The 10,802-nt window shown below is 42.9% G+C and overlaps 1 protein-coding gene across 2 annotated transcripts in view; it reads left to right on the top strand.

Moving 5' to 3' along the window:
* The window catches only part of FAM124B (family with sequence similarity 124 member B), a 27,952-nt gene extending 18,897 nt beyond the window's left edge, over positions 1-9,055 (top strand). The window contains exon 3 of one of the 2 annotated variants that reach the window (XM_017850271.1): positions 7,394-9,055. In XM_017850271.1, coding sequence (XP_017705760.1) covers positions 7,394-8,029 — 636 coding nt within the window. In that variant the 3' untranslated portion in view covers positions 8,030-9,055. The remainder of the gene's footprint in view (positions 1-7,393) is intronic. The other variant, XM_017850270.1, reaches the window with a different exon arrangement.
* Positions 9,056-10,802: the final 1,747 nt, after the last annotated feature.

The raw sequence follows: 10,802 nt of genomic DNA, 5'->3' as shown, positions 1-10,802 counted from the left end.
ATCTCCTGACCTCGTGATCCGCCCGTCTCGGCCTCCCAAAGTGCTGGGATTACAGGCTTGAGCCACCGCGCCCGGCCTCTCCTGGAAATTCTTCATTCCAGTGCCAAACATCTGCATTTCTATGTTAATAACATTACACTCACTTTTGCCCTATGCTTTAAGGATCTTAGACTTCTCTTTAAAAAAAGTGAACATTCTCCTCTCTTAAGAAGATTGCGCAAATGTCTAGCCATAGTAATAAAAATCATTATGAATTTTCTTAAGACTTTATGTCCACCTAATATAGAATAATTTGGGGCCTAGTTTATAGATGCTACATTCTCATTCGTTTCTATGTGCAAAAATTCATATTTTGTTAAGCATTAAGTTTTATTTATTTATTTGTTTATATAACAGATATTTAGTGATAACTTATTGAATGTTAGGCACTGTGGTAGGCACTGGACATATGATAACAAAGAAGGTGTATACGACACTGGACATATGATAACAAAGAAGGTGTATACAACCCTGCTATTCCAGATTGCAAAGTCTATGGGAAGATACACAGGAGTAAATAGCCAAGTACAAAATGGTGGGGCGAGTACTCAAATACGAGAAGTTCAGACTGTGCTGTGAGGGCTAGTAGTAATACTAATGATGATGATAATAACAAATGCACGCATGGCACGGCTATCATTTAATCTTCACAACTCTATGATGTTGGCACTTATTTATCTTCTTTTCCATATAAGGAAATTGAGGGACAGAAATATTAAGTAAGTAGTCTAAAATCCTACTGCTAATAAGTGGCAGAGTGGATATTTAGTGACACCTAAATCATATTTAGTGATATTGAGAAGGCTTCCTTCTCAATGCTGTGTAAGCTTGGAGCTCACAATGAGAGGAAGTTTCAGGAAAAAGGGCTAGAGGAGGCACATCCCACATAGAAGGAATAATATATATAAACCCTGGCATAGAAAAGGGCAAATCATGTTCAATTTCAGCATGTGGAGGCTGAAAGGGAGAAAGTGGTGAATTACCAGTGTGGTGTAAGAAGAGGCAGACAGTAAAGGGTGAGGCAGGCCACATCCAAGGGCTTAGATTTTATCTTCAGAAGAGTAGGGTGTCATTGAAGCAGGATGACCGTGTGATCCAATCCTCTGGTAGGGGAGCTGAGAATGGATTTGTGGGAGGTGACAGCATTTGTGGGGACTTCCACTGGATGGCCACTGCTGTAATTCAGACAAGAGGTGATGACGGCTTGCTCCAGGGTGAATGACAGTGGGAGCAGAGAGAGTGAGTGGAATGTCAGCGATCTATGAGGAAGTGTCCATGGAGATGGGTGGCTGGTTGTACCCGGGATATGGAGAAAGGTGACCGATGCTCTTTCTTGGGTCATGTGGGAGCTAATGGTGCCATCTTTTAAGATAGGGAAAAGAGAAAGCAGAACAGACTTGGTGTGAGAGGGAGATGAGTTCATAGTGCAGATGATTTGGGGCATGTTTTGTTTGAGGGATGGGTGGCTGGAAGGCAGTTGGATAGATAGGTATGAAGCTTAAGAGACAGATGAAGCTTACGGGACAGATCTGAGGTGTAGTTACACTTTTGGGAGCCTTCATCATTTAGATGATAACTGGAGGCCTAGATGCCCATGAGATTGCCCTGATGCCCATGAGATTGCCCTGGGGCAGGTAAAGTGAGAAGAAAAGAGGAACCAGGCCAGTTCTGAAGAACGACAACATTAAATGAACCAACAAGGGAAGAGGCTCCCTTAATGGAAATGGAGAAGGGACGGAGGGAAAGGCAGGAGAAAATCCAGTGGAATTTGTTGGCAAAGAAGCTGAAGAAAAAGACTTCAGGACGAAGAGTACAGACTTCAATGTCAAGTTCTACCAAGAACTCAAGAAAAATGAAGGACAAGTGGGCTGATTGTAGATGATCTTGGTAAGAGCAATTTCAATGGAGTGGTAGGAGGGAATTACCAGCGTGGTGTAAGAAGAGTCAGACAGTAAAGGGTGAGGCAGGCCACATCCGAGAGCTTGGATTTTATCTTGTCAGTGGCATGAGTAGAGAAAATAAGGGGAGGTTTGTAGAAAAACATGACTGTACACAAATTTCCTATAGAGGTTTGACAGTGAAGGGGCAGAGAGAGAAACCTGGAGGGAAAGAGAGGGTGGAAAGAATGTGTTTTTCAAGACAGGAGACTTGAACAAGTTTAATTGCTGTTGGAAAGGAATAGGCAGAGAGAGAGAGAAAGAGGAGAGGGAGAGAGATTAAACATCCAAGATAAGAAAGTGGGAAAAATGAATAATTGATAGGTCAGGGTCACCAAGAAGGCGGGAGGTGATGGGAATCTTGGCCCAGGGACCGGTCACTTTCACCTTGTGAGAATGGTGAAGCTGGCCAGGCGCGGTGGCTCAAGCCTGTAATCCCAGCACTTTGGGAGGCCGAGACGGGTGGATCACGAGGTCAGGAGATCGAGACCATCCTGGCTAACACGGTGAAACCCCGTCTCTACTAAAATACAAAACTAGCCGGGCGAGGTGGCGGGCGCCTGTAGTCCCAGCTACTCCGGAGGCTGAGGCAGGAGAATGGCGTAAACCCGGGAGGCGGAGCTTGCAGTGAGCTGAGATCCGGCCACTGCACTCCAGTCCGGGCGACAGAGCGAGACTCCGCCTCAAAAAAAAAAAAAAAAAAAAAGAGAATGGTGAAGCTGCAGGGAAGTTTCGCGGTAGCAACGAGAGTGTTGCAAACTGGTGACAGCGTCTGCTTTCTTGGTAATCTAGATGGTGAGACCACCTGATGAGAGAGAGCGGGGGCGATGGTGCCGCTGAAGGTTTCAGGACAATTCTGAAGGTTTTAACAGCTGCTGGTTGAATGGAGAGAGGTGACGAAAGAAGCAGGCAGACTGGCAGATAGCCTGGGAGAGGCTGGAAACCACGCCATCATGGGGCAACCATTTCACAGACACATGCGTTTCTGTGGCATCCTGAGCACATGTTCAGAAAATGTGGGCAGGTAGATGGATGAAAGGTGGGGAGATTTTGTGGGAGTCTGTGACAGAATGGGAATAGTGAGGGGAGTTGGAGGTATTGGTGAAGAAATGGTTGAAGTGATAGTCTTTGGACTCAGATTGGCTCTGAAAGGCAGTGTGGATGGTTGGGGTTGACAGGGAGAAGCTGGGGATTGGGAGTGTTGATGTTGAAGAGCGGATGTGATGGGGAATTGAGTGCTGGAGCCCATGGCCTCACAATGCCCGGCTTAAATAGAATCTTTCAAAGATGGGACATTTGCATATGGAGAAGGCCCAGTGGAGGGGCTGTGGGTCTGAGTAACAGAGGGGAATGGAGAGGTGAGCTGGGCTGGCCCAGGAGGGCGCTTCCTGGCTGCCCTGAGATGTCTCAGCACTGGTTGGGGCTTCAGGACCAATTTCATTGTGATCTGACATTCATTTAGGTGGCAAGGGGGAGATTACTCAAGCTTCTCTCCTTGTTCACAGTTGCTAGAGAATGAGATACAAGCCCCAGAGTCAAAGTCATTGATTTCTTTCTCCAGATTGGAACATCTAATATCAACTCTGAACCATTTCTGAGTATGGAAATATCCATGCCAGTTTCCATTTCTAGAAGAAAAAGATGTCATTGGGTCAAATAAAAAGGTACATTATGATACAAGGACAGTGTCAAATGATTCTCCAAGAGGCAATGATGGTAGTTGGCCCTTTGAAGGACTGAGGGAGTTGGTTCTCCAGGTGAAGGGAAACCCCAGCTGACATTTCGGAGATAGTATTTTTTTCCTCCTGATTTTGAAAGGATAAGCAAATAGTTTTCATTGGACAGTGAGAATTTGGGGGTGATTTGAGGTTGGGGTGGGGAGAAGGCTTTACTTTTATTTTACTCATTGGTACAATGAAATTATTTTATGGTGATAAATTACTACTTTTATAATAAAACTTTTTTTAAAAAAACACAAACATATGAAAAGGAAAGAAAGGAAAGGAAGAGAAGGAGGAAGGAAGGAGAGAAGGAAGAAAGGAANTTTTTATGGTGATAAATTACTACTTTTATAATAAAACTTTTTTTAAAAAAACACAAACATATGAAAAGGAAAGAAAGGAAAGGAAGAGAAGGAGGAAGGAAGGAGAGAAGGAAGAAAGGAAGGGAGGGAGGGTGGGGGTGTGGAATTAGAGCAAAGGGAAATGTAGAGAGAGATAGCTAAATGAAATTAGGCAAAGAATTTTTCAGAAATGTGGAGGAGAAGGTCGGGTGTATGTGATAAGAAACAGACTCACAGCGACCGCAAGGTCACTGACTACTCGAAGCCTAGCTTTTCTGGCTCCATGGCAGTAGTTTCCAAACTTTGTTGTACATTAGAATTACCTGGGGAGATTTATCAACTGTGATAGCCAGGTGTACTCTGAACTGATGAAATCAGGAGGTCGTGGGCTGGGAGCAGGTATCATTGTTTTTTAATGATCCCAGGACATTCCCTTGTGCAGCAAAGTTTGGGAACAGAAATTTCTCCTATGGGTTTGCATAAGGTCACGTCCCGCAGTGCAGTGGGCATCCCTTCAACAGTGTCGCCCCCTAGCGAGAGTTTCTGATGCTGGCGGAAGCTCTCTTCAACACACCCTGGGGCACCACACTCAGCTGTGGTTCAGTACAAACACATCTGGGATGGGGGTTTCAGGTGTGTGTGGCTCTCTAGTGAAGTGGCTTGGCCCAGGGGTTGAATTTAGATATTCTAGAATAGTGGTTTTCAAGCTGGTTCTGGGAAGCCCTGGGAAACTAGAGAGGGGGTCCAGTAGGCAGAGGCTACCCTCTGCACTTCAACCAGGGCTGCTCTAATTAGATTGTTTCATATTTTGGACTTCCAGGTAAGACATTGTTTGGAAAAATACTTCTTAAGATAGAGAGATGACTTACTCCTGTAATCCCAGCATTTTGGGAGGCCAAGGCAGGTGGATCACTTGAGGTTGGGAGTTTGAGACTAGCCTGACCAACATGGAGAAACCTCATCTCTACTAAAAATACAAAATGTAGCTGGGCGTGGTGGAGCAAGTCTGTAATCCTGGCTACTCAGGAGGCTGAGGCAGGAGAATCACTTGAACCTGGGAGGCGGAGGTTTCAGTGAGCCAAGATTGTGCCATTGCACTCCAGTGAAACTCTGTCTCAAAAAAAAAAACATGTGTGTGTGTGTGTGTGTGTGCACGCGCATATAAAAGAGAGAGATAGAGAGAGACAGAGAATCATTGATCTAGAATAGGGCTTGGTCAACTGTGGCCGGGGAACTAAAAATAGTTTTCTATTTTTACATGATTGGAAAAAAAATTCATGACACATAAAAAGATATGAGATTCAAATTTCAGGGTTCATACATAGAGTTTTACTGAACACAGCCATTCATTTATATATTGTCTATGGCTGCTCTGCGGCAGAGTTGGGTAGTTGGGATAAAGACCATATGGCCGGCAAATCCTCAGATATTTACTGTCTGGCTCCTCGCCGAAAGTATTTGCCAACTTCTATTCTAAAAGAATCAATGGAAGTCCTTGTTTTTTTGTGTTTGTTTTTGCAGTTTGGTAATAGGCATCTCATAATTTCTATCAGAAAATTGAGAGAATGTACATGTGCGTCATCTGTACAACAAATATGCTCTGTGTGTGTGTGTGTGTGTGTGTATGAGAGAGAGAGAGGGAGAGAGAGAGAGAGAGAATTTACTCATTTCTAGACCTGTTTTCTCACTGCCCTGATTTCTGCCTTCTTGCCTTGTAAGATAAATATGTATCATTATTTTTTCTCCCTTGAAATAGACTTTTTTTTTTTTTTTATAGCAGTGGTAGGTTCACAGCAGACTTAAGCAGAAAGAACAGAGAGTTCCCATATACCACCTTCCCCACCAAAAGAGCCTCCTTTCCTGTCAGCATCCCTTATCAGAGTGGTACACGTGTTACAACTGAGAAAACTACATCACCGTCACCCAAAGCCCATAGGGTACATTAGGGTTCATTCTCGGTGTCGTACATTCTGTGGGTTTGGACAAATGTATAAGGATGTGCGTCCACCATTACAGTATCATGCAGAGTAGTTTCACTGCCCTGAAGCCCACCTACTCAACCCTCCCTCTCCCCACCCCTGCTTGATCTTTTTACTGTCTTCATAGTTTTGCCTTTTCCAAAGTGTCGTATAGTTGACATCATATAGTCTCTCTCTGTCACCCAGGCTGGAGTGCAGTGGTGCAGTCATAACTCAATTTAACCTTGAACTCCTGGGCTCGAGGGATCCTCCTTGTTCTGCCTTCTGAATAGCTGGGACTATAAGTATGCACCACACGTCTGGCTAATGTTTTTATTTTTTGCTAGTTGTCCAAGCTGGTCTTGAATTCCTGGCCTCAAGTAATCCTCTCACCTCAGCTTCCCAAAGGGCTAGGATTCCAGGCATGAGCCCAGATGGGCGTCTTTCAGTTAGTAGTATTTATTTCAAGTTCTTCCGTATCATTCTTCTTGATATTTGATTAAGGGCTGGGCCAGGTAGGGATGGATCCTGGATACCAATTTTCAAGGGCTGTTATTAAAATGGAAAAAATGGACTTTTTCCAGAAATCTTCTTGGGAAGAGTGTTGTGCATGGACTAGGATGCAAGGCTCCCAAGGGTCAAAGTCTTAAGGGGAGGTCAGTGAACTCCATTCTGTGGAGGGAGAATGCAGTCAACTGCAGGGTGAGGGTTTTGCTGAGTGGGGTCTGTAAGTTTGTAAGCAGAGTAGAATTGCTAAGAATTAAAACACCTAAAGTTCCATATAAGATGTGCCCCCTTTTTGTTTTCTCACACAATACCAGGCCTCTAATCTAAATAAATGGTGCCCCAAGAATTTAAAGAACATTGCTGCCAAATTTTTAGCCTGCCTGGAGTGGTCCTATGTCTTAGAATGGCCCAAGATACATATTTTTATTAGAAGGATCACCAGCTTTGGAAGATTGAATTCTTACTTCAATCCTTATCTTAACTTTAACCACATGTTTTGGTGGCTTTTTAAATTTCTTTTTTTGCATGGTTGCTAATAAATACATCATTTACAACATCCAGTGAGGTCACTAAATGACATCTGTGAATGTCTGCATTGTTTGAACAACTTGCTGTACCAGAAATGTGGTGTCAATCGACCATTTGATTCCCAAAGTCTTATCCTTGTCAAAAACTTAATTTAGGGAGTGTCAGAGAGGGGTATTTGGAACTGGGGCTCATTAGATACCTCATAATTATATTGTACTTATCACTTCTGTTCAATTCAACCAAATTTACTGAAAGTCTGCTATGGACATGGCATGGCAGAGGGTGAATGAGGCATAGTCAGCTCTTGGCACTTAGTTAATGGAAATTATGTTTCCTATGTTCCTCCATTTCTTTTTCCGTAGGTCCAGCTGAATCCAGAACTTGGTGTTAAGAATGGCACCTTGGGAGCTGGCATGCTTCCCCGGGGCTCCGGGCTGACTTCTATCTCTGCAAAGAGGACCTTAGAACCTAGGAGCCAGAGGAACCAGGGCAAGCGGTCCCAGGGGCATTCTCTGGAGCTTCCTGAACCCACTGGGAGCCCCACATCAGACAGCTGTGGTGGCACTTTGTGGAAAAGCCCTGGCTGGTCATTCCAGGCCAGCAACTCAGCTATGGGTTCCCACCTACACCTGTCTTCTCATCACCTTGAATCCGGGGCCAGAATGAAGGTCCTCAACCGGGAAAACAGCTTTCAGAAGCTTGAGGCCGAGACGAATGTTGACACTGGGTTCACCATCATAAATTCTGAATCCAGGCAGACTTATTTTGGTGGATTTCCAAGGGATTTGCAGACCAGCCAGCCACCATTCTGCTTGCCAGCCTCTTCCTTGGGAGTGGCTACCTCCAAAAACAACAGTGTCCTTAAGGAAAGAGTCTCTCCTTTGCCACTTGCTGGCCAAAGGGACCTTGGTACTAGGAAGATAATTTCAAAATGTCTCTTTCACCTGCAAGTTCAGGGTGAAGAAAAAGAAGAAGACGAAGAAGAATTCTTTATATAGCATAAAATAAATGTGGTTTTCTAAAACACAAGATCAGATAGAATGTTCTAGAAATGGAGTACTGACCCAGAATCAGCCTGTTAGTTGTTCATCTGAGAGAGTCTGAATGCTCCCCATGCACAATCTGTATTGATTTTGTTTCAGATGTTCAAAGTCTAAAGGTGCTGGGAATGATTGTTTATTTGCAATCACAGTCATAAGAGAACACAGCCAACACACAGGGAAAAAACGGAATGCTTTTGTTCCCTGGAGATGCACTAACCCAGCTGGATGTGTTGAATCCAGCACCTATCAGGATAATTGCATTGTATGCAAATGAATCGGTATGTTATACAACACTAATTAGTGTCTGTAATTTGGTTTTAATTTTTACTTAGGTTGCATAGCTCATCCCCCTGGACAATATGGACTGCTATTTATCCTTCAGTGCTTTTTAATTTTCATGTGACCTCTTTTGGTAACTAGGCCTTGTTCACCACATACCCTCTTGTGATTTTGCCTTTGAAGTTGTTTGTATCTGGAATGAGTGAAAATGCAAAGAGTTTTGAAAATTATAAACAGTTAATTTTGTTTTCCTGTTTAATGAGCCAAAATACTGGAAGCCAGAAAATCAGGTTAAAAATGAATGCTAGGCTCTAGGGTTTTCTTGCTCATCTGCTTCTCATTTGTTTCTGCACTATGTCAAAGAGGACAGTGGTTCTTGCTACAAACCAAAGAGGAACGTTGAGCACAGTGGGAAAATTGGACTGGTTAATCTGGTCACTGGAGCACGACTTGGGTTCTTCTGGCCACATTTTGACTCCCAGATTCCTTTAGAAAACACACTCATTCATTCATTTATATATGTTCATCCAATAAACATTTTTTGAATACCTATATTGGAATAAGACATGGTGTATATGGTGTATTTACATTCTGGGGCCATGAAACCCAAAAAAGTATTTATGGTTTCACCACCATAATAAATTCATAGGAGGCTGAGGCAGGAGAATGGCGTAAACCCGGGAGGCGGAGCTTGCAGTGAGCTGAGATCCGGCCACTGCACTCCAGCCTGGGCGACAGAGCGAGACTCCGTCTCAAAAAAAAAAAAAAAAAAAAAAAAAAAAAAAAAAAATAAATAAATTCATTCTACCAACTCTTAAAAGATATTGAATTCCAAATACCTTCCTCCAAAAACTTTTTCCACAGTCGAGGCCCACACTTGCCACATAATGGTGTAATAAGCATTTGCAACCTGCAGATGGAGACTGGGCATATTGTGAATTCAATTATAATTGCAATGGACAAATTCTCAGTTGCCCATATGCAGAATTTTTTGGTTATGTCTGTACACACATTTTAAAAAAAACCTGAGGCCTGCGTTTCAGTTCATTTATAAGGTTATTCAATTCCATGAACTTCACTTTCAGAACAGATGTTACATAAGAGTATAAATGTTGGTTTAGCTGGATCTTTTGGAGACTTGGAGACTTACTACACCTAACTGGAGACGGAGATGAGTTCAGCCCTAAAGTCAAATCTTACAAAAGTGAGACCAGACTGATTTTGGGTGCTCTTCTCGGCAAAAGGGATAGAAACGGAGGAGAGTTGTAAATAGACAAAGACAGGACTCCTCAGTTGATATTTTTTGTCCTTAAAACATCAACATATTCTCATTCCCATTTTCTCTCTCTCTCCCCTAGACTACAGTTTGATTTTAGAAAATGGGATGAAGAGTTTAACTTTGGTATGGCTTTCTATAAAAGAGTTAAAAAAAAAAAAAAGGAAGTTGCACTACTCAACTTTGAATAAGCACAGCAGGAAGAAGTTTTGAAATTTACTTCCCACTTTTTTTGATGTTATCTAAATTTTCTTAATATAATACCTGAAAATTATAAAGAATATTGAGAAATGTGAATCAGACACTTTACAAAATTGACTTGTAAAATAATCTACCCTTAAAATGTCATCTATTCTATCCTACTTGTATTATTCAGGCTTCCCTAGAGGAACACAACTAATAGGATAGATGTATATATGAAAAGGAGTTTATGAAGGAGAATTGACTCATACAATCACAAGGTGAAGTCCCACAATAGGCTGTCTGCAAGCTTAGGAGCAAGGAAGCCAGTCCAAGTCCCAAAACCTCAAAAGTAAGGAAGCCGACAGAGCTTCTGTGGCCTGTGGCCCTTGGTCTGTGGCCGAAGGCCCTAGAACCCCTGGTGAATCACTGGTGTAAGTCTAAGACTCCAAAGCTGAAGAACTTGGAGTCTGATGTTCAAGGGCAGGAAGCATCCAGCACGGGAGAATGATGAAGAACGGAAGACTCAGCCAGTCTAGTCCTTCCACGTTCTTCTGCCTGCTCTATTTTAGCCATGCTGGCAGCTGATTAGATGGTGCCCACCAGACTCAGGGTGGGTCTGCCTCTCCCAGTCCACTGACTCAAATGTTAATTTCCTTTGGTAACACCTTCACAGACACACCCAGGAACAATACTTTGCATCCTTCAATCCAATCAAGTTGATCCTCAATATTAACCATCACACTACCCAATATAGGAATTCAATTTACAACATGATGGGATGGAAATACTAGTGGACTGGGCGGGGGAGGCCCAGATTTTGGTTTCACTTTTTAAATTTACTATTGATGTGACCTTGAGCATGTCAGGCTCCTTGGTCCTCTGTTGCTTTATCAACTGTAACAAAAGATTGTTAGGGGAATCAAGATGATGTATATGAAAGCATATGGATTTCATGAAGCATTATAAATGTGTGAGTTTTTTATGATTATT

Source organism: Rhinopithecus bieti, unplaced genomic scaffold (assembly GCF_001698545.2).
Source record: "Rhinopithecus bieti isolate Rb0 unplaced genomic scaffold, ASM169854v2 scaffold_33374, whole genome shotgun sequence".
Lineage (NCBI taxonomy): Eukaryota > Metazoa > Chordata > Mammalia > Primates > Cercopithecidae > Rhinopithecus > Rhinopithecus bieti.
Note: the sequence above shows the minus strand (reverse complement) of the source record. Positions and strands in the feature narration are given on the sequence as shown.